At 42.4% G+C, this 24,586-nt stretch overlaps 1 protein-coding gene across 2 annotated transcripts in view; it reads right to left on the reverse strand.

The window, feature by feature from the left end:
* LOC140395378 (uncharacterized) overlaps positions 1-24,586 on the reverse strand; it is a 663,783-nt gene that overhangs the window by 367,892 nt on the left and 271,305 nt on the right. For both annotated transcript variants that reach the window (XM_072483065.1, XM_072483066.1), the window contains exon 5: positions 7,391-7,475. In XM_072483065.1, coding sequence (XP_072339166.1) covers positions 7,391-7,475 — 85 coding nt within the window. The remainder of the gene's footprint in view (positions 1-7,390; positions 7,476-24,586) is intronic.

Consider the following 24,586-nt stretch of genomic DNA (forward strand, 5'->3'; position numbering starts at 1 on the left):
GGACCTGGGCTGGATCCTGAACTCTTATTATTCGGAGGGGCAGTTCCGGTAGCTCTGGCCCTTTCTCTCTCTGTCTTCTATGGGAGACCCTGGATCTGAGAACAACTTGGACGTCTTGCTGCTGGTCGCCTCCATTTTGTTTTGGCTATGATCGATATTGGTTCTATTCCAGGTCTGGATGGGATTTAGATTGCGTTTTGGGGTACAGCTTTTCTTTAGAGCTGGGGTTCTCGTGGACTTGCTTTAATTTTTTGTGGTGCTGTGAATGATGCATCCGTTCTTGGCTTTTGCGTGGATGCAGTTGAGTCTGATATCCGAAAGAGATGGCTGGGCTGAGTTGCTGATGCCTGTTGGTGTGCATCAGATCTGGCTGCGAGCATCATGGCGTGGGAGGGTGTGCATGGTCCTGTCATGTTTTTATGATTTTATCCTGTTCTTCCTTCGGTCTCTGGTAAGGTCACAGGTATATTCGATTTCACCCAGTGATTGTACCAAGCCAGTTGTGAGGTTGTTTCCTATTCCATTTTGTGCCCATGTATGTTGAGCCATTTTTCCCCACCCTCCTTCTTAAGGTATTATTTTGTAGCTTTGTTGCATCTGTTTCTAAAATCTAAAATTCTAACAAGTATATATTTTTTTAAATCCAACAAGTTTGTCAAATGTGATCTCCCTTTGGTGAAACCATTTTGTTTTTGTCTGATAATGCTATGATTTAAGTGTGTTAAGATTTCCATATTCCTGCATTTTACGGACAACAGATGTCAGGCTAATTGGCCTGCAATTTCCTGGTTTTCACTCTTGCCTACTTTCTTGAACAGTGGTATTATATTTGCTAATTTCCAATTCACTGGGACTATTCTAGAATCTAAGGAATTTTGGAGAATCCTAACCAGTGAATCTACCATCTCTGCATCTCTTAGAGCTCGAGGATGTAGGCCATCAGATCCTGGGAATTTACCATGTTTTGGGCCTGTTAAGTTTCTCCAATACTCCCTCTCTGTTGATATTAATTGCCTAACTACCTCACTCGCAGTAGCCCCTTGTTCACCCATTTCCCATATGTAATGGTGTCTTCTACTTCAAAGACAGACAAAATAGATGTTCAATGCTTCTGCCATTTCCTCATGGCCCATGGCAATTTCTCCACCTCTCTAATCTTTACTTTAGCTCCTCTCCTTTTTATATACTTGTAAAAGCTTTTGCAATCAATTTTTATATTCCTGGCTAGTTCATTCATATTTCAAAGAGCAGGTAGTTGAATTAGCTTTGGATTGCTCCCGAAAAGAGCAGGCACCAACACAATGGGTGAATGTCCTAGCTTTGCACATAGATGTTGAGATTTCTATTATTTACGTTCTGTGGGGGAAGGCACAGATTCAGAGTCAAGATAGTCACAAATCAGTAAATGCTGCTAATGCTACAAAAAATGTCTAGGTTTATCAGGGAAAGTTAATTTCCGTGCTTCTCATTGGGATTCAGGAACCCTGCAGAAGAGACAACAACCTGGAGTGCCATGAACTTGGATGAGGTGATGGACTCTCTACCACTTGATGTAATGCTCCCGAGAACATTAGGTTTTTCTAGATTTGCAACTAGGATTTCTTGCAATTGCAGGTACCTGCTACAAAGCTGTGTAATATACTTGAGATGTAAGGATCTAATAAGATAATTGTTTACATACAGAAGTGTTTGTTACATTCTGAAATCACAGTTTTGTTTAAACACTGCAGCTACAGGACAAATGGCATTGCCAGGTACTGAGATTTTTCCCTTGAAATTGAACTCCAGAAACCTTTGATGATATTCTTCCATAGAGAGATGTAACTAAACATGTTAGGGCAGCTAAACAATCTCTGAGGCACAAGCTCAAATTATGTGTGGCAGTATAATCATCTTGAACTGCTCCTCTCAAAAGTACAATTTTAGAACCATAAAATCTAGTATTAAAGCAGCACTAAATAGCTCTGAAATATAACTCTGCCTTCTCCTACATATGATGACCCCTTTTAATCGAGCCTGATGATTAACTCAAGATCAAGTCCCATAAATGATCATGTTGTATTACTTCACAAAGCTGCAGAGTTTTATTTAGAAATCAAACAGCTCTCACCAATGATCTCCAAAACATACAGACCCATGTCAATTCCCTCATTTTCTAGAGTAGTTCCAATCTGGATCATAGACATGTGGGAAGTATCCACCAAGACACCGGTGGGAAACCAGCAGAGGCAGAGAGCAATGGGTGGAGGCTACAGTGTGCCTCTTGGTATGGATACCGTCTTTTGTTTTTTAATTAAATGTACCCAATTATTTTTTCCAATTAAGGGGCAATTTAGCGTGGCCATTCCACCTTCCCTGCACATCTTTGCATTGTGGGGGTGAGACCCACAGGGAGAATGTGCAAACTCCACATGGACAGTGACCCGGGGCTGGGATCAAACCCAGTTCCTCGGCGCAGTGAGGCAGCAGTGCTAACCACTGCGCCACCCTATGAATACGGTCTTGAATGAATGAATTATCGGGGGGGGGGGGGTTTGTTGAAGTATTGTTTTTGCTGCTTTAGCTCAATAACCTGAATGTGATCTTTATTGAGCGATCGTGCCCAACTACAAAAATGACAGCCTATTTTTCACTATATGCCTGTTAATGTGTGGCTTTCTGATTAAACAGGAATATGCTACCATGCCAACCAAGTAAGGTTAGAAACATTCAGGCAAATTCATGGTTCAAATTACAGTAAGGTGGCTCATTTCCAATACCTGGAAAGGACCACCTCTGTGATTGGTTCAGTTTACATGAGTCTCGTAGACACCCAGAGAATCCTGCACACTAACGATTCTAGCAATTACGCTCAATAACCAATGAAAGTCATGTCACATCATGTTCCTGCAGGGAAGTTAAAAGATAATGAAACTAGGTCGATTGCAGGGCCATCAAATGAACTCAACAAGGCTTTGCGCTATCAGCATAATCTCACGGTCTTAAGTTCAGAATTATGGTTTAGCAAGTTGCCATTGAGAAACGAGTCTTTCATCCTCTCCAACTGCCATAAAAAACATTTGTGAGCTAAAAGGTTGTTCCCAGGAAGATCCTAGCAAATTGCCTGAATAAGGAGATACAATTGGGGAAATATATGCACTTATATAGTGCTCCTCATGACCAGTGGATGACTGAAATTGCTTTACAGACAAACAAGTACTTCAGTCACTATTTTAACATGCACGACGGGATGACAAACGTAACCACAGCAAGGTCCCACAAACAGCAATGAATAACCCGATATAATTTGGCTTTGTGAAGTTGACTGAAAGTTAAACAATGGCCAGATCACTGGGGATCACTCCCGTCCGTGCTTTTCTTTGAAGTAGTATCATGGGATCTTTTACATTCACATAAGTGGGCAGTTAGGCAGGAGTCCTCAACATTTAGAAGCATTTAGACCAGCACTTGAACCCCATAGCTTACAAGGCTATGGACCAAGTGCTGGAAAATGGGATTAATGAATGACGGTTGGCGTAGACATGATGGGCCAAAGGACCTCATGTGCTGTAAAACACTTTATGACTCTAACATTCCATCTGAAAGAAAGCACCCATCAGTGCAACACTCCCCCAGTATTCTACTGGAGTATCAACCTTGATTTTTGTGGTCAAGCCCTGGAATCAACAACATTAGACTCATGTGCTTTCAGCTGAGACATAGAGGAGACAAATGATAGATAAATGAATCAACCAGTGTATGAATAGATTTGCTGCACTCAAATCCGATCAGAGCCTTTTCAACAGATATTGGCTGGTGTCAACGGATAGGCTGAAATTAATATAGAATCTGATCAAGAGCCATATGATAATGTGAAACATTGGAAGGCAAGATTAGGGTTGTTATTGTACCAGGACTATTCTTGTAAGCATAGCAACGAAAAGGTATGTAGTATGATATACCATATGACTTGGTGTCTAAAAGATAAGCCCTGCTGTAGCAATAGACCTCCCCTTGGAGGCAATAAGTATAAAATCATAGAATCACGACAGACGGCCATTCAGCCCATCAAGTCCACACTGTCCCTCTGAAAGAGCACCCTATCTAATTCCACTGCCTGCCCTATCCCCGTAATCCCATTTCCCCATCGAACCTACACTACGAGAGCCCGAAGGAAACCCACACAGGACACTGAGAAAGTGTAAATTCAGCACAGCTAGTCACCCATGGCTGGAATAAACCCGTGGCCCTGGCGCTGTGAGGCAGCAGTGCTAATCACTGTGCTGCCCATATTTTGTTATGTTTTATTTTTAAAGGGATGACAAGCACATGGAACAGCCTGTAGCAACCATAACAGTGAGTTATTACTCATACTGGTTCCCTACTCATATGACCAGATGCATTGAATTTGCCAATTCCTGACTCATAGTGGTTATCTTGCATTAGTGGTTACATTCAATTCTGACCTGAATAATATGGAAGTGTTGTCATTTTTTTATGGCTCCATTTTGAAATTGAGACACAAATGTAGCAGTCAGCAGAAAAAATGCATTTCTAACAAACAACTTTGCACGGATTGGCTACTTGCAATGATTTCTCATTTTCATGGATAAATAGCTGGAATTATTTCCAACACTTACAATACAAACAGGATTTCGATTTATCCAATCGCCAGAAACTATACCATAATTTTGGCAGATATTTTGTCAACAGCTGTCTAGCTGTTTTGTGCGCTTTGATGCAAGGACATGGATTTCAACTTTTCACTTTATGTTCTTTATGCTGGCTTAATGTTAATCACTAATGCCAGAGTATCTATCTGTTATGGTTCCCATTTGTTTTTGCTTTTTCTTAAAAAAAGGTTTTGTCACTGTCTAGTTGGTTGAAGATAGTTTCCATACGAGCTGGGGAGAAGTACAAACAAACTCACATTTACTATCACAAGGCACCCCAAAGTACTTTACAGCCACTCAAAAGTCACAGAGCATCAAAGGAACAGAGCATCTATTTGTACAGCAGGACTAATTCAACTTTAACTTTATTTGCTACACCAACATGCATATATGTTTGTTCCAGATGGTCACTGGTCGATGAATTAATGTTGATGCCAATTGGATGAAAACCTGCAGCACCTGATCACATACGTCATGCACAAGTATATATTTTGGTTTATAGGAAGCACTATTCTTCCTATGATGCTAAAACTGCAGGGCAGAAATTGGAAGGCTCTATTCCATCGAGGGGGTGCATGCAGGTCAGGGATACAGCAGTGACATTGTCTCTTCAGTTATAATATTGTTCATAGCAAGACTCTCAGCTTCTGCTTTTGGGTGACAATGAAAAACGGTGTTTTTCTGGCCCAATACTAATTATGCTGAACAGATATTCTTTGTGGCGCACCGCCAAACAAAATGCCGCCAATGAACTGTTTAAACTAATCAAAACAGAAAATGCTGGAATTAATCAGCAGGTCGGCCGCATTTGTGGTGACAGAAAGAGTTAGTGTTTCAGGTTGATGACCTGTTACACCTCAAATATATTCCAGTTCTGCTGAAAGGCCATAAACCTGAAGTTAACATTATTTAGTTCACTCCATAGATGTTGCCAGACCTGCTGAATAATTCCAACATTTTGGTTTTCATTTCATACTTCCAGCGTCCGCAGTATTTTGTTTTGATATTAAAGTAATTCATTCTCCGATGACCCTATGTGGATTAATCTGAAGCTGCATTTTCTATTCAACACAATGAGCTGCCATACATTTACTCAAAAATAAAAATTAGGCAAATAAACGTTTCCATCCCCCAACCCAAGGTTTTGCTTAAAAATGGTCTGGATTTCACATCAAAATTGCAAACAAACCGCGCTCACCATTCATTTAAGTACTGGGGTGGCATGGTGGCTCAGTGGTTAGCACTGCTGCCTCACAGTGCCGAGGTTCCGGGTTTGGTCCCGGCCTCGGGTCAGTGTGGAGTTTGCACATTCTCCCCGTGTCTGCATGGGTTTCCCCCCCACAACCTAAAGATGTGCAGGGTAGGTGGATTGGCCATGCTAAATTGTCCCTTAATCGGAAAGAAAAATTAATTGGGTACTTTAAATTTTAAAAGGTTCACACTTACGCACTGAATTTCTTTGGGTTTTTGCAGTGCAATTTGTGGTTTATCAGAGAGGCAAGCAATGTGGCACCGTCAAGATGGAAAATGGGACTTGTGTGAACAGGGCAAGAAACAACATGTCTCTTCGATCAGATTGACAAATTCCCTACAGGGCATTCAGAGACCAAATCAGGAAGTGAGAGTTCATGTCAAATCATGTACAGAAAGCAAAATGGGCAGAAACATAGAATCCCTACATAATAATAATCTTTATTGTCACAAGTAGGCTTACATTGCAATGAAGTTACTGTGAAAAGCCCCTAGTCACCATATTCCAGAACTTGTTCGGGTACACAGAGGGAGAATTCAGAATGACCAAATTACCTAACAGCACATCTTTCGCGATTAGTGAGGGGAAAGCGGAATACCCAGAGGAAACCCACGTAGACACGGGGAGGGCGTGCAGACTCCGCACAGACAGTGACCCAGCTGGAAATCGAACCTGGGACCCTGGCGCTGTGAAGTCACAGTGCTAACCACTGTGCTACCATGCTGCCAGTACAGTGCAGAGTTGGCCATTCGGCCCATCCAGTTTTCCCCAACCCTCAGAAGGGGCACTCCACCCTGACCAATGCCCCAACCCCATCCCCAACTAACATTTTTGGACACCAACGGGCAACCTAGCATGGCACATTTTTAGACTGTGGGAGGAAACCGGAGCAAACCCACACAGATGCAGAAGGTGCAAACTCCACACAGAAATAACGGATTAAAGGAAGAGATAAAAGACAAAGAAAAAAACTTTTTTAAAAGCCTTCCGATTTAGATTATAGTTGAAGGAATAAGGCTCAACACTAATACAATTTAATTTTCAGTGTCATTTTCAATGTCAGTTTGTTAGGCAGTAGGTATCGCACCATTGAAATTCATTTATGCTTGAATGAACAGGCTCAAACTTTTAATGTGCATTTAGTGGGTATCTAGAAGGTTACAACTTCACACCCTTAATGTTTGAATATGAATTTCTTAACGAGGTACAGGTATAGCAGGGCATGTCAGAAGTTGCTGACCAACATACTCAATGATGGTGAGCATCAATAGCATCACCTTTATCCTTACAGCGGGTTCCAAACCCATGTAAATGTACATCTTAAATGAGGCACACGCACACTTTATCTTTATTCACCATCAAAAATGTAAACATAACCCTCTATAAATAAATTTTGTTATTCAACCCGAATAAAAAGTATTTATCACTTCCATATGAGAAATTCATAACGAATTAAGTATTGCCGAGCTTCAACTGCAGCATGTACCTGGGCAGTTGTAGGTTCCACCTTTCTTTTCTTCTTCTGGTTTTGTTTATTGGTTCTGGGATATATCATCAGTTGCTCAAACCATCTGGAAAATGAATATATTTAATTAGCAACTGAATATGAGGCAATAACAATCTAAACCAAATTAAAGTGTTCAGAAACAAAGGGAAAAAACTGACAAGGAATAAAGCAATGTTTGATTTAAAAAGCACCATCCTTTGGGAACCAGATATATGCAGTCGATTCCAGGGCAATCAAGTTCAGATTACCTTCTAGTTGCAATTAAATTCCTGTACATATGTAACATTTCACATTTGTTTGCATCTCCCGCAAACATTCCATTATTAATTCTTGTGTTCATATTTACACAAAAACATCTGATGTAAACTTGTCTTGCTGTAATTGCACCCATCTCTCCAGCGGAGGAGCTGTAGTGTGACAACTGATAGGAGGGCAAATTCAGTTTAAATAGGTGACTTTGGTTATAAATATATGTGCATGCAGACTTCCGGTGGCGGCATGTAGGAGGAAGTCGCAAGTTGGGTTGCCCCCCCCCCCCCGCCAGAGTCCTGGGTTTTAGACCCTATTCACCCAAATGTTGTCCTCGCCGTGAGTGGTTGATGGAGAACGGCAAGTACCTGCGGAAAAATCAGGGGAGGAAGGAGGTCTCTCTCTCACGCCCCCCCCCCCCCCCCCCCCCCTCCCCCAACCGATCCAGTTGATGACAGGGAATGTCTGGGGTTAGGAGGCCCAATGACCTGGGGTGGGATCGGGGGGTTGGAGAATCGCCAGGAGCTGTCGTGAATCCCGCCCCCGCCGGTTGCCGAATTCTCCGGCACCGGATATTCGGCAGGGGCGGGAATTGCGCCGGTCGACGGGCCACCCCCAGCGATTCTCCGGCCCGCGATGGGCCGGAGTCCCGCTGCTGGAATGCCTGTCCCGCCGGCGAGAATCAAACCACCTCTCTTACCGGCGGGACTAGGCGGCGCGGGCGAGCTCCGGGGTCCTTTGGGGGGGGGGGGGGGGGTGCCCCCACGGTGGCCTGGCCCGCGATCGGGGCCCACCGATCCGCGGACGGACCTGTGCCGTGGGGGCACTCTTTTCCCTCCGCCTCAGCCTTCACCATGGCCGACGCGTATGAGACACAACCCCCACCCCCCCATGCGTGGGGGTGACGTCAGCAGCCGCTGATGCTCCCGTGCATGCGCGGACTTCCGCCGGCCGCCGAAGTCCTTTCGGCCCCGGCTGGCGTGGCGCCAAAGGTCTGCCACGCCAGCCGGTGGAGCGGAAACCACTCCGGCACGGGTCTAGCCCCTTACGGTGGGGGCTTGGCCCCTGAAGGTGAGGAGAAATCCACACCTTTGGGGCGGCCCGACGCCGCAGTGGTTCACGCCACTCCATCCGCCGGGACCCCCCCGTCCCGGCGGGACCCCCCGCCCCGCCGGGTAGGGGAGAATCCCAGCCATGGTCTCAAACCAAAAGAGACCAGGCTCCAGGCCAAAGTCACTTATCCCTTTGTGGGGAGGGGGGGGGGGGGGTATTGGCAGCGGTTATGACAAAGATAGGAGGGCTGAGGGGGGGTAGTAGGCCCACAGCGATTCTTACATCTGGTGGGGGGGGGGGGGGGATTTTTCTCACCGGACATATAGGAGAGGGCTCTGCTGGCGAGGATAAGGAAAGCAGAGTACTCTGCGATTGTAATTTCCGACCATACTCCACACCTGGTGGATACCAGCCCTTAAAAATGGTTTCAACCAGAAATTGTTGTACCTGTATTATAATGAACACTTCATATAGTCCATACAAATTCAAAAGCACGAAACTCCCATTTTACTTTATTTCTATCATATAAATCGAATTATTGGATAATGCATTTTTCACAATATAATTTTCCTTTAGTAGCAGACTGTACTCAGGGGCCTACTTGTATTATGTCATTAATGATTAGGTGTGCTAATGCATTCACTGTATGTGAAAATCAAACATCCACTCAGTCTACCACTTCATAGCAAGAAGAAATGCCATTCCACAATAAAACATAACATATTAAAATCAATAGATAAATAAACAGGGAATTAAAATGTATTATTTACTAATTCTCATCAAATCAAGCATAATGCTAGAGTTTTTGGAGAAAGCTCCAAATGGAGTGGACCTTCATGAGAACAATCTTTAGAAGCTAAGCAGTTTACATGTTGCAAAAAAGAAAGTATTTCTGGGCTTACAGATTCTGCCAAAAGCAATCCCACATCAAACTGTTCAGTATCCATTCATTTGGAATTAAATGAAATGAAAGAACCATGGCAAATGGAGTGGGGAATTGTGAAATTATCCACTAAGATTAAGAAGAATGAAAAAGCAGAATATTTTTGATATGGGAGAGACAAATTAAATGTTGATATTCAAAGGGATCTTAGGAGGGTGGATTCTTGTATAGTTGTAATATAGGCCCAGCAAGCAAATAGGATGGCAAATTGTATTTTGGCCTTCATTGCAAGTGGGTTGCAGTACAAGAATAATGAAGGCTTGCTGCAATGATATTGGGTTTAGGTGAGACCACACTGGTACTGTGCGGTTTGGGGCTCCTACTCTAAGGGAGACTATAATAGCCTCAGAAGGGTTCTGACAAAAGGTTCACTAGATCGATTCCTGGAATGCCAGTGTTGACCCGAGGAGAGATTAAGAAAAATGAACTAATATTCCTTGGCATTTAGAAGAATGAGAGGGGGACTCACTAGTAAGTCTAGAACTAAGGAGTATATTAATTTCAGGATAAGGAGTTGGCTATTTGGGACTGAGATGAGGTAAAATTTCTCTACTATCAGGGTTGAGTGACTTTGGAATTCTCTACCTGGAGGACTGTGGATGCTCAGTCGTCGAGTACATTCAAGATTGAAATTGATCATTTTGGGGGGAACAAAGTAAATCAAGGGACATGGGAAAGTTCAACCCTGGTCTTATTGAATGATCAAGCAAGCTTGAACAGGTGTATGGCAACCCACTGCTATTCTTATGTTCTTCTTAACCAGGTAAAATTAGAAAAATTAGAGTTAGGTGCATCAAATTGAGGCCATCAGAAAACATGAAAGCTGTTACAATTCGGGTTTTCAAGGTCCACTTTTCCTTGCTATTCAATCCCTGGACTTGTTTACCCAGCGAGCAAGAAAAGCATGCTTGGATGTAGGACATTAATGTTTGCTTGAGGGGTGGGCTGAAAATATTTAGTGTAAAAGCCCAAGAAACTAACAGCATCTTATGGTTATGAAAGATCATGTCAGGAAGGCTTTACTTTTCTCGAAAAGTGGGGCAGTTGCTGGAGGAACTGTGGTTCACGGAGACTTATGTATCCCATAAACAGCTTTCATTTTTATTAGAAATATTGTAAAAACAGAATAAATTGCTTAGCAACAGAAACATCATTCCTGGCACTCCATGACAATCTACACAGGGGACTACACAGGGGAAACAATTCTAGTTCTAATCTTTGTGGCACGACCACCAACTGCTAACGGCGATAGACTTTGAACTCAAGACTGGGCATCTGTGAGGCATGTGGGCCTTCAGCAGCAGCAGAATTACATAACCACAATCTGTAAACTCATGGTCCGACGTATCCCCCACTCTACTATTACCGTCAATTCAGGGAATCAACCCGGTTCAATGAAAAATGCAAGAGGTCATGCCAGGATCAACACTAGGTATACCTAAAGATGAGAGCCGGGATCCTCCGAGCTTGCGCTGGGTCGGAGAATCGCCGGGGGTGCAGGAAATTCCCGCCACGCCGCTCCAACAATTCCCCGGCAACCGGAGAATCGACGCCAATCGCGCCTGCGCGATTATACGTGAACGATCGGCCGTACCCCCGTCGGTGTGGTTTACATCTGGTACCACCTGACGGGAGCTCAGACCAGTAGTCGCGGTGGCGGTCCTGGTGGGGGACGGGGGAAATCTGACTTCGGGGGGCCTCTGCGGTGGCCAGGCCCGCGATCGGGAGCCACCAATCGGCGGGCCATTGCGATCTGGGGGGGGCGTACCTTACTCCGCGCAGGCCCGCTGTGTGGCTCCGCTATGTCGGTGGCGCCCACGTCGAAGTGGGCTGCTGTGCGCATGCGCGGCCACGCGGTCTGGACATCAGGGCCCCTGGAAAACGGAGAATCATTCTGGAGTTTAGAGGAAAAGGTCCGGAGTGATTCTCGCCCGTTTTCCGGCGGGCGAGGGGGCTTAATCCTCAAAAGGGAGAATTCCGGCCAAGGTGTCAGCCTGAAGCTCCAACACAGTATTATTTTTGTGTCAAACAGCATAAGCAGCAAGTGATGATAGAGCTAAGCAATGCCATGGATCAAATCTCTGCTCTGCAGTCCTGCCACACCCAGCTTTGTACGGTGGTGGTGTGACTATTGGAGAATTTTAAGAATTTGAATTATAAATGTTGTGGGCAATGTAAGGGTTAAAAGACTTTTTTTTATCTGTAAGAGCTGAGGTGGGTGGTGGGAGGAGCTAAGAAAAGCACAGGGCCATTTTGTCAGAAGCTGTGGAGAGAGAATCATAGGGCAATTTTATGAGAAGCTGTTAAGAAAGATGAGCTGGAGAAAGGGTTTTGGAAGTGAAGTGTAATCTCTGATCTGGCAACCCTTGTTTTTCTTGAGACTACAAGTAAAAGCAGAGCGAGGCAGTGAGTTTGGGGAAGCTTTGAGAAAAATGAACCTGAGCATTGAGAAGAAGCGGAGTTCCCATCAGCCTGACTGAGGCCACGGTTCTTTTCCAAGTAATATAGGTTACAAAGTGATACTATTTTAAAAACAGAGCAGCCTTGTGTAGAGACGAGGGAAAGATTGAAACAAATCAAGCAAAGCAGCGATCTGAAGAACTTTTAGACAGAGTAAGAAAGGATTTTTCATAAAAGCCAGGATTTGCTTGGTAATCAGAGTATCACTGTAGGACCTTGCTTCTTTAAGTTGGATTGAGAGCTATATGTGTAGTTTCTTGTTGTTTAATGGGAAATTGAGTGGTAGCGTTAAGGTGTACGGGTGCACTGTTCTTTGGGGGGTTTAAAGTTAAACAAGATTTAATATTGTTCTTTATAATAAAATTTTGTTTTAAAATAACCAAGCTCCATTTCTTCATGCAATCACCCATAGAACAAACCGATCTTTCCACACAGTCTTAAAAACTGAAATAAGATATTGGGGTTTTCGGTCCAGTATCCCAGCCACTGTTGGGTCTGGTCGGGGATCGTGATAGTGGACAATGAGGGAGGAAGCAATGACAACATTTCTGATTGACAATTCATTCTTTCCATTTTTTAGTTGTTTTCTCATTGTCCACTACTGACTTTGATACATCAGTAATATTACTTGGATCAGTTCTTTGTTCAATCAGTATCCCACAATGAGTTATAATTCACAGGAACAACTTTTGAATTGCGACACTCCATACCATCCACCCTCTTCTTCATTTCCTCCTTTTTACTCCGGTGTTCACAAATCTCATTGTTCTTCTCACGACCAGGTTCTAACAGTTCTAACTGCTTTCTAATTCTCCATTCAACCAATTATTCTGCTTCACCAGAACCACCCCATACTTCATAAATATATCTGATGCTTGGCGTTCACCAAGTTTTAACTGAAAATCAACCTTTGCCAACCAAGTTCACTTTTTCAAGCTTATCCTTCAGACAGTTTTAAGTCCTCAAACGTTTCAATTTTCCTGACCGATTCTGAATTGTTCCAATCAGTTCTCTTTTTTCATTTACCAACTCCTCTTTTATTCATGAAAGTTGATGTGTGTTAATCAGGTTTTTCTTTAATTGCTTATTACCTGCAATAAGTGTCTCATTTTTATCCACAATAGTTCTCAAACTTTCAAGGTCATCATGATCAACTGCCTGTTGCAATTCAGTTGTCATCACATTGCTGTCTCCACAAGCCAAGTCATTACCTTGGTTAAAATCTATTCCCCCAAATTGATAATTTAGGAATAATTCCCACCATAACAATTCAATTTTCAAAATTACTTCTTAAATTAACTTTACAAAACGAAACCGGTTCATCCCTTCCATTAACACCTCTTACTAATACTTTTTTGCTTCATAAAAGTCCTGGAATACAAATTGCATCATCAGTTCCCATCGATGATTGATGTGCTTGAAATTTTAATTTGTTTACTTATTTTGTTAGAGTACGGGAATATTCTCCCTTTGAAAAAAAGAGCCTAACTTCCTTCACCAGGACTCAAATAATTCTCTGAACCATCTTGAGACTTATACCCCTTTCCCACTTATTCTGAAGGAGCATGTTTCACCAGCATACTGGTACAGCTTTAACAGCTATTTCCTTTTCAGATGCTTCCTTTCCCATTGCTAATTTCTCCATTTCCAATTCCCTCTGAAAAGTTCTCTTTCCCTTTTTTATTTTTCCTGCTTCTCTAATTTCTTCAGTTCTATTTCTTTCTCTTTTTCCTCCATTTCTAATTCTTTCATTTATAATTGAATTTTAGCTAATTCAATTTCTTCACTTTTCTAAAGAGTTGGTTCATCTGACAACCCTTGTAATTTTAATTTTTTCAATGTCAACTTTCCTTACCCTTGCAGGTAATCCCAATTTAGCTGACAATTCAGTTAATTGACCCATACTTATTTTCTGTAAACCAGTCAAAGTTACATCTTCCATCTTTGGAAAAGTCTTAGCAATTTCCAATGCCATTTTGGATTCTAACCTGTACAATTTACCTCACAGTACCTTAACCCCACTTACTCTTTGTTGAGGATTTACAGATCTCAACATTTAACAATAAATCCAGAATAGGTTTTACTATTCAGCATCCAGTAACTTGTTTTCCACATTTTGAAATATCCCAACAAATTACTACTATAACCCTTTCTCCACGTTTTGAGATCCTGCACGAACTCCCCCTACTTTTGTTAAGATCCCAACTGATGTTACCAACTGGATGGGAAGTTCCCAGAATGAAACCCTGGCTCAAAATAAAGTAAACTTTTATAATTTTCTTATAAAACGCAGAGCAAGAGTCACAGGACCGACAATTAGTTTTGAACAAGAAAAAACACATTTAAACACGAAAAGTTGGATTATACAATATTCCTTTATTCCCTCCCCTTATAGTTTAAGAAGTACACACAGATTAAGATTAAGTGCATTTAAGGTATAATGGTTCCATTAACGCAAAGTCACACAGATTGGCTGAGGTCAAATACACACAATCCGCTCTGAACCCAAGTTAGTGTCTGTAGTCTTCCCCTCAGAATCCCCCCAGATGACTGTCATGTAAGTTTCCAAACTCCACTCCCAAAAACACACTTTAAAATCTTCTCTCATAATAATGCTTTCCCTTAGCAGCCCAGGTTTTAAACAAAGCTTCCGTTCCATTGTTAACAGCAAATCCAATCCAGGATTTTACACCACACCCTTTAAGTTTCCTTTGTCTTAACTGCTTTTACACAAAGTCTGAGATCCAGCCACCCATTTCCAATTATTTCAACTCTTCCATGGGCTATAGTAAAACCTCAAATCTAAAATCACTTCAGATTCTTTCTGCCGCCTCAGCTTTCTTTTTAGTTCTGTCTGCCTTCACTGAACAGTGCTCTGTTCTATTACCTTTAACATCAGACATCTTGGAAACGCCTCTTAATTTCTCTAGTTTCCTTAACTAGCTTCTGATCAGATCTCTGCACTTGTTTTCTTAACCATTACTCCGTGGTATGTTTTTTCTTCTAGCAAAGCTCAGAGTGACATTCCCATGATATGGTTTTTCTTCCAGCAAAGCTGAGAGAGACGTTGCCCTGACCAACTACTTTGAGCAGGACAATGAGAACTACCTTCTCACTCACTATCTTCCACTGCCCACACATTAGCTAAACTAAAACTCAAAAGCTTCTCTACCTCACAAGACCATAGTTATTAAGTAACAGCCATGTTTATAGCCTTTTATTTATTTTTCATGGTGCAGCCCTCCCAAGTACAATAGAAACAGTTGGAACTTAGCCAACCCCCACAGATACAAACTGTCCAGCATGAATGTAACAATATGTTTGGAAGTCTGGGAGGGTAAAACTTTAAATTGAACCCATTTAAAGCTATACCTTATTTCTAATGTTTACCTATACAAATATGCATCCCTGAAAACTACCTTCGTTGGGCAGCACGGTGGCATAGTGGTTAGCACTGCGGCCTCACGGCGTCGAGGTCACTGTCAGTGTAAAGTTTGCACATTCTCCCCATGTTTGCGTGGGTTTCGCCCCTACAACCCAAAAGACACCCCTACAACCCAAAACGGGCAGCACGGTAGCATTGTGGATAGCACAATTGCTTCACAGCTCCAGGGTCCCTGGTTCGATTCCGGCTTGGGTCACTGTCTGTGCGGAGTCTGCACGTCCTCCCAGTGTGTGCGTGGGTTTCCTCCGGGTGCTCCGGTTTCCTCCCACAGTCCAAAGATGTGCAGGTTAGGTGGATTGGCTGTGATAAATTGCCCTTAGTGTCGAAAATTGCCCTTAGTGTTGGGTGGGGTTGCTGGGTTGTGGGGATGGGGTGGAGTTGACCTTGGGTGGGGTGCTCTTTCCAAGAGCCGGTGCAGACTCGATGGGACCGGTGGCCTCCTTCTGCACTGTAAATTCTATGATAATATGTGCAGGGTAGGTGGATTGGCCACGCTAAATTGCCCCTTAATTGGAAAAAAATGAATTGGGTATTCTAAATTTATTTTTTTTAAACTATCTTTGTTTTCCTTATATTAGCATCAACATGCTTCACTGCCGTTCAGTTTGGGTTCCTCCAAGGTCACCCGGCTCTTGACGTCATCACAGCCTTGGTTCAAACATGATTTTTTTTTAAAAAGCTGAATTCCCGAGGTGAGGTGACAGTGATTGCCCTTGACATCCATGTCCAAACGTAGCCAGTCCTGGACAGCATTCAAGCTTGGGCTGACAAGTGGCAAGTAGCATTTGTACCATATAACTGCCAGGCAATGGCCATTTCCAACAAGAGAGAATCGAACCATCACCCTTTTACATTCAATGACAGTACCATCAATGACCCCCCCCCCCCCCCCACCACCAGAAACATAACTGCACCGTCACTATAAATACTGTTGCTATAACAGCAAGTCAGAGGCTAGGAATCCTGAGGCAAATAACTCACTTCTAGACTCCCAAAGCCTGTCCACCATCTACAAAGCACAAGTTTGCAGTGTGATGAAACACTCTTCACTTGCCTGGATGAATGCAGCTCCAACAACAATAATATTAATAATAATAATAATCTTTATTAATGTCACAAGTAGGCTTATATTAACACTGCAATGAAGTTACTGTGAAAACATTCAAGAAGCTCAACATCATCCAGAACAAAATGCCCACTTGATTGGCACCCCTTCCACAAACATTTATTCTATCCGCCAAACAGTGGCAGCATTGTGTACCACTGCAGGACATCACGGCTCCTTAGGCAGCACCTTCCAAACCCATGACTGCTACCATCTAGAAGAACAAGAACACCACCACCTGGAAGTTCTCCTCCAAGTCATCCTGACTTGGAAATATATTTCTGTTCCTTCACTGTCCTTGGGGTAAAATCCTGGAACTCCCTCCCTAACAACACTGTGGGTGTACAAACTTCATATGGACTTCAGTGATTCAAGAAGCTAGTTCATCACCACCTATTCAAAGACAATTAAGGATAGGCAATATTGTTTCCTTAACCAGCAGCACCTACATCCCGTAAATGAACAGAAAAAATTCTGACTTGTGCATGGGCGATAACTATTTTTTTGACGCAATTAAAATTGGGAAGCAGCAAAACGGTGAGTCCAAAGGACCTATTTGTTTATCACACAAGCAAATGCAGCTGATCCACAATAATTGCTTGCAATTCCTTGAATCTGAACCCAGAATAAAGTTAAAAATACGTTCATTTCATATAAGACAGAAACTTTGACTTTTCATGACAGTAAAACATCAGGCATATTAACTAGTGAAGAGCTAAATTAAGGTCCCGACTGGGAAATAGAGTGCCTCACTGGGCACCGTTTCCAAATTACATAAAATGAGATTCCAATGGTTGATCCTCATGTGATCGAAACACAAATGGGTCAGAGAACTGCACAAGAACAAAAATTAGGCTTCAGACCAATGGGAAAAAAATGCTAACAATATTTCAGAAAATATAGTGCATACATGATAAGTAATTGACTTAATATAACTGCAGAAATGTTTAATATTTAGTGTGATAAGTTCTGTCACTGGATACCCTCAGGGAAATGATCACCAAGGACTAGATATCCTCTGGGAAATGATCACCAAGGAAAACCCAGATTGAAGAGTTGCTGCATTATTCGAAGTTACTAGATTTGGATAGAATATTTATCATCCCCTCCTAACCATAAAGAGATCCAATCTCCAGAGTCAGTTAGCCAGTTTATCAGTTTAACTTTGCCTCTGTTTGCTTGTATCATTTTTTTTTAAAAAGAAAACACATAAACATTTGTGCCTAGGAAAAGGAGACCCATCCAGGCTTCAAGTGGACGTCCTCGAGTTCGACAAAAACTATTGTCTGGAGAGGATAACATATAGCTGCCTTCTCCTTAAATTAGCCTGAATTAGCTCCAGGAATATCTTCACCATCTCCCTTTCCATGAGTAGAACTCCTGGGCTTTTGAAAATGGTCACCGTGTTATCTTTACCAGGATCTTCCCAGAGCTCATGGGTATCCTTAGAAAGGACAGCAATGCTTCCCAATCACCTCCTTTGTCTCAACACCCATCTTTGGGGATTTATTAATTTTGAACCTTTTTTAACCTTTACTTATATCAAAGTCATCTTTTCTGTAACTACTTTCTTGCTAGTTCTTGCTAATAATTTCTTACTTCTAGATTTTTATCTGCAAATGAGCTTTTTTTTTTTTTTTTATAGCTTTAGCTTTTTAAAATGTTTTCCCATTCTACATTCATCCCAGTGAACAGCTTCACCTTTCACCCTGTGGGATTTGTAGAAATTGTCCCTTACTCACTTCTGTTTAATGTGTTGATCCATTGAGTCGCACAGATGAATACTTGCTGATCCTAGCTATATATGTCATTGTGTTCAGTTTGTCCTCTACAGTACAGCCACTGAACAACTGCCACACCCTTGCAATCCCGTTAAAAGAAACAATTTATTTAATTTGTTGCTTTATTTATTTGAAATCATCTGATTTTAAAAAGAGAAACTGGCTCCTGGTCGTCTGCATTTTAGAACTTAAAAATCCAGTGTTCATTATCCCCTCTGGATGTTGTGGTTTTCATGTCCAGTATGCTGTGTCATGTGAGAGTACCCTTTAAGAAATGGGTGTTTAATCAATGTACCTTTAAGAAATGGAGCTGCTCATGTTACTGGAGTGATGTCAGAGTATGGGTAGAGCTGAGCTCCACTTCTGCTTTTGAGTTTCAGTTTGAGAAAGAGCTTGGGTGTGTCTGTGTTTTTCAGTGAGCTGAATTTGAATTAAAAGTGAGCTGCACTGCTGTGATCTCTGACATCCAAAGACTATATGGATCATTTGGTGAATTCAGAAGAATTATAAATGTTTTCTGTCTTGAATGTAAACCCTAATGTGCTCCTGTTTGAAGATTTGTTAAGTTTTTTGGGTGTATACAGGTTACTTAGTGTTGTAGTCTTTGGGGGTGTATTTGATTTACTGGTTGCTAAGATATTCACGGTTTGTTTTAAAAAGGTTAACTTGAGTTCATAGAATAAACATTGTTTTAAAAACCACTGGTCCATGTCTGCTGTACCATACCTGTAGAGTGAGCCGTGTGCTCCCCATACCACAATCTATTAAAAGTTGTGGGTCAGGTGAACTCCATGATAGACTTTGGGGTTCTCTAAACCCTGGCCCATAACAGCTGCCTGGATCACAATGTTAGTCAATATGTGAACTGCCTCTAGCAGTTTTCCTAATGCAATGAATCAGAAAACAGTCAAGCATGATCAGCCTCAACTGCTTGGCTTTTCCTAATTTTGCTTTAGTTGATTGAAGTCCCCAATTAGTGTTCCTGCTTTCACTTGTGCACCATTTGTGCTCTACATAGAGTAAACTATCTTCTTTCTTATTTTGACTCTCTTGTCTGATGCATATATAGCTTTGTCCTCCTTACAGACATTCTTTCATTGTATAACTTTCCATCTCTGATATTTTCAATCTCTTTAGCCCCCCCCCCTAGGTGTCACTGACAAGCATGCCGTTTCCTGCCTGCAGTACTATCTTCACTCAACACAATGCAGAATTCATTACCGATCTGACCTGTTATGCAAGTTTTTCTGATATTCTGACCGTATCATAGTTCAGTCTTGCCACAAATCACCAATAATTCCACTGTTAATTGCTGAAGATTCTAGCATTCACGTATATACATAGATTTGGTTCATTTTTGTGGAATCAATACAGTGCAGAATGAGTCCATTCGGCCCATCGTGTCTGCAGCGACCCTCTGAAAGAGCACCTTACCTAGGCCCACTCTCTTGCCCTATCCCTGTAATCCCACCTAAGCTACCGTGCTATCCGGTATTTTATGCCAATGCTATTATCTACTTCTTAATGTGAACATTTTTTTAAATCCCACCTCAAGTTGCAAATGTTGCTGGTAAAGCAACATTTCCAAATGTCCAGAGTTTGAGCTGATCAACCTTTCTCTTGAATCCATTCTTTGCAGTGGTTTGATAAACCGAGTGATTTACGAGTCCACTTCAAAGAGTAGCAGCGACCATGTTTGTGTAGTTATGGGCTATGTTATGTATACGTTGCAAAGATCTGTTGACAGATCGCAGGAACATGACCCTCAGAAGCCAATCGTTCGATTACAAGTATATTTGGAGAAATACTCTAACTACCTGAAATATTAATTTTGTTTCCCTCTCTACAGATGCTGCCTGACCAGTGTAGCCACCTGAGTTGGCCAACTCCCGATGTAAAATGGAGAACAGCAAAGGCTGCAGGGAAATTCAGCCAACACGGGCAGAAACCAGCAAGTGCAAGTTTACTGTGTATTAAACTCTGCAAAAGCACAGACAGCATTGATACAAGCAGCCATCTGCATAATAATGTAGTAGCCATCTACATACTGATGAGCGATCCCCGGGAACAATCGCAACATTTGGGACAAACAAAGTTAAGCCAGACTCCCTGGCGCCAGCAGGAGCCAACACAAAAGAGGTTAACTAACACCTCAAGACCGCCCATCGATCAGGGAACCGCTCCAGTATTGGAGAAATCATACCAAGCGATTCGAACAAAGTCCAATCACCTGGAACCAGGTACAGGGTCCGCCCCGAAAGGCGGGAAGCCCCTGGGGACTATAAAGTTAAGCCCCCAAGTTCAAATTGTTCTTCTTGACCGGGTCACCCAGCAACGTGAACCAACATTGACCGTGACCGGTTCAACTGCCGCCGAGAGATCGTAAGTCTTAAGTCAACGCTTGCTACGAGATAGGCGCTCCTAGCTATCAATCCGTACCAACTTCGAATCCCGCAGACTCAGAACCCGAACGAAAGGCCATTTGTTCCCCTGACCTGGTGGGCCAGTCCGAAGTTAAGTACAGGCCTGTTAGTCGTAGAAGTAGCTTAGACGTAGAATTTGTGCATGAGTAGCGATTACGGTGTATAATAAATGTGCTTTGATTTAAATCTTACTAATCAGTGTATTGAGTTATTGGTCATTACTCGAACTTGAACCTCGTGGCGGTATCATAAAGATACCTGGCGACTCGAGAGCAAAGGTTATAAAACAGGGCCAAGTGAACCAACCAAAAGTTAGCAACACCTGCTTAGTATTTCCAACATTTGTTTTATGTCAAATTTCTAGCACCAGCCTATTCTGCTTTTTGACTTTATATGAATACCCAACTTCAAAGAAGTAGTGCTCACAAACTAAAATATATATGCGTGCATATTACATATTGGCAAAGCGGTATTTATTATGCATCTCTAATGGCACTGAGGACATCAATGGACAACCATAACATCGTGGAACTGAAGTGACATGTAGGTCAGACTAGGCACAAATAGATTAGCTCAGTTGGCTGGACAGCTGGCTCGTGATGTGGAGCAATGCCAGCAGCGTGGGTTAAATTCCCGTACCAGCTGAGATTTTTCATCAAGTCCCTCGTTCTCAACCTTGTCCCTCACCCGAGATGTAGTGACCCTCAGGTTAAATCACCACCAGTCAGCTCTCGGAAAGGGGAGTGCTGCCTATGGTACGCTAAAACTAAGGTGACATTTTTACCTCTGGATTATTATATGTCCATGCAGCATGGCGGTTAATCTAGGACTAGGAAGCATTCTACTGAAATTACTTGCATAAAGTGTAGGGCAGCACGGTGGCACAGTGGTTAGCACTGCTGCCTCACAGCGGCGAGTCCCAGATTCGATCCCAGCTCTGGGTCACTGTCCATGTGGAGTTTGCACATTCTCCCCATGTCTGCGTGGGTTTCGCCCCCACACCCCAAAGATGTGCAGGGTTGGTGGATTGGCCACGCTAAATTGCCTCTTAATTGGAAAAAATGAATTCAGTACTCTAAATTTAAAATAAGAAAAAATAATGTGTAACATAACCACCTTGAATTTGTTAAGAATTGGTTTATGACTCTCGTCTTGTAAAGGTGCAGTCCACCTGGGAAACCATTGGAAACAAAGCACCTAGATTCTCTTCCTTATTGTGAGGCCTGAATAGAATGTAAGGGATCAAAGCCCCAGTAATCCTTACTGAGAACTCTTCATTGTGCATGTCATTACTTTTGTTATCTTTGTTAATGCTATTACCATGTTATGGTTCTGTAGTTTCGTCCCATGGAATCTCAATGGAGTGTTTATGAACATAGAACAACTGGAGAGGTTAACCCTCTCTGGCAATTGTAATGTTCTTTGATTATGCGGATGTTGAATCTTGATGTGGGAGTGTTAACAAAGAACATTAGACTTTGTTTTACAACAGAACCATTTACTACTAACACTACTCTAAAGGATTACAGTTGGAAATAATGGTTGAACACCAACTTACACGGAGATACCACAGAGCTACTCGAATGTGTGACTGCTATCAACTCCTTACTAACACCGTGTTTTGGAATGCATAATGCGTCCGTGTCAGGTACCTGCATACACGCACCACCTGTCGGTTGGATGTCAGAACTACAACAGTAAAACATATAACATAATACATACAGATGATGATCCACACATTATATACAGATGATCGTCTACCTATCATCACATCCTCCTTTCTTTCAAAATGATTTTGAATCATAAGCATGTACATTCAAGGTATACACATATAGTGATTTTAGTCATGTAAAACTTCATGCATGTAAACCGTGATTATTCATCAGTTCAATTGATCAGGCTTCTGACTGATTCTGCTGCAAAACTGCCTTTGTTGCCTGAAGTGGTCTTTTTCCTATGTTTGTTATATTGAAATACGTATTGACTTCTTGCAAGATCTGTTGCTGAAGCAGGAACAACTCTTGTTCTTTTCTGTATTCAATCTCAAGACAGGCTTGGTATCTATACGCACCTTGATCTATATTTTTCTTGAGCGTGAACTGGTCTAGTTGTGAGACCTGACTTGATGAGGTTTCACGGAATTTGGTTAGGTTTGCCTGCAACCGCGGTACATCCTCAACTAATTGTATTATCCCACTGTCTTTTGCTGCCAGTTCAACCTCCTGATTTGATTGTGTTAGTACTTTGATAGCTTGTTCCACACCAGGAGCTTTCTGGATCTGGGTGGCCAACTGCAGGGATGTCAGCCGAGGAAAGTTGCTCACGTAAGGTCTCAGTCTCTCTTTGAACTACCTCTTCCCTCTGATTGGCTCTTTTCAGATCTGTCCTGATAACTTCAACTTCATACGCTGAGCTGGAGCTGTTGTCCGAGATCGAATACTGGAACGGGATCAGAGGTCACTGTTGGTGATACGCAGAGTTGCATTTTCAGATTGCAATGAGCGGTTCTTCGCCAGCAGAAGTACCTCCAGGGTTTTGGATGTGTCCTGTGATCCAGATCCTTCTGATGCGACACCTTCCATCGACTTCAGGATACTCAGCTCTTTTTAACCTCTTCATAGTCAGACTGCCTTTTCAGCTTTTCCTCTAGATGCTTGTGCGCTACGGTTCTTTGGTATCTCTGAGGTTATCCATCACCACTTGCAGCTCTGCCTTTTTCTCTTGTAGGCAGGTTTCCATATCTCCTGTCTTTCTATTTAGCTCTCCCTCGATGTCCAGTTGCATGATTTCCTGATGCAATGCAATTCGCCTTTCTCAGTTTGTAGTTTCTGCAGTTTAAACACAGCATTTCTGTTGTTGTCTTCACTTGCTTCAAATGCTTTTTTTGATTGAGTAAGTTTGTTCTCCAAATCAAGGCAATTCCCTTTCATGTGGCTTCTCTCTCTCTCTCTCTCTAGAGACTCAATACTGTGCTGAACGGAATTCATCTGTGTGTTCAGCTGGTTTATGACTTGCCGATCTTTCTCAATAAGCTCTTTCTGGTGTGCTATTCCTGCTTTGAAACTAAGGTGCATGTTACAGGGTTTCTAGTTCCCTCTGAAGATGGCGCTAGAGCGAGGCGACTCTCTGCGAGCTCTCCCCAACACATCCACTTTTTACTTAACTTACAATCGTTCTAATCTTTTACATTGTATACCTTGTGTTGCCCTATTATGTATTTTCTTTTATTTATTTTTCTTCCCATGTACTTAATGATCTGTTGAGCTGCTCGCAGAAAAATATTTTTTACTGTACCTCGGTACATGTGACAATAAACAAATCCAATCCAATCCAATCTTCTCCTCCCGCAGCACAGCTGGTGTCTTCTCCAGTTCTTTCCATTTCTAGCTCATGGTGCTGTTTCAATTCCAAAAGTTCATCATTTTCTTTTGTGAGGCCATGATATGCTATAGTGTGCCAGTTGATTTTTTTGTATGTCGCTCAAGATCAGTGCTTTTTGGCTTATTTTATTTCTTCCCGTGCTTTTCAAACTCGTTTGTCCTGCTCTTCGGACCGTTTGTTCTTGTTTTCTATTGTTCTGGTATGACGTTTCTGTTCGATGTTTAACGAGCAGTCACTGGCGTCACCATCGTATTTCTTTTCAAGGACACATTTGCCTCCAGAACCCATAGAGTCATCTTCTGGAGCACCCTTTGGCTTTGAAGACATTGCTTCTG

This window comes from Scyliorhinus torazame, chromosome 18, assembly GCF_047496885.1.
Source record: "Scyliorhinus torazame isolate Kashiwa2021f chromosome 18, sScyTor2.1, whole genome shotgun sequence".
NCBI classification, from domain to species: Eukaryota; Metazoa; Chordata; class Chondrichthyes; order Carcharhiniformes; family Scyliorhinidae; genus Scyliorhinus; species Scyliorhinus torazame.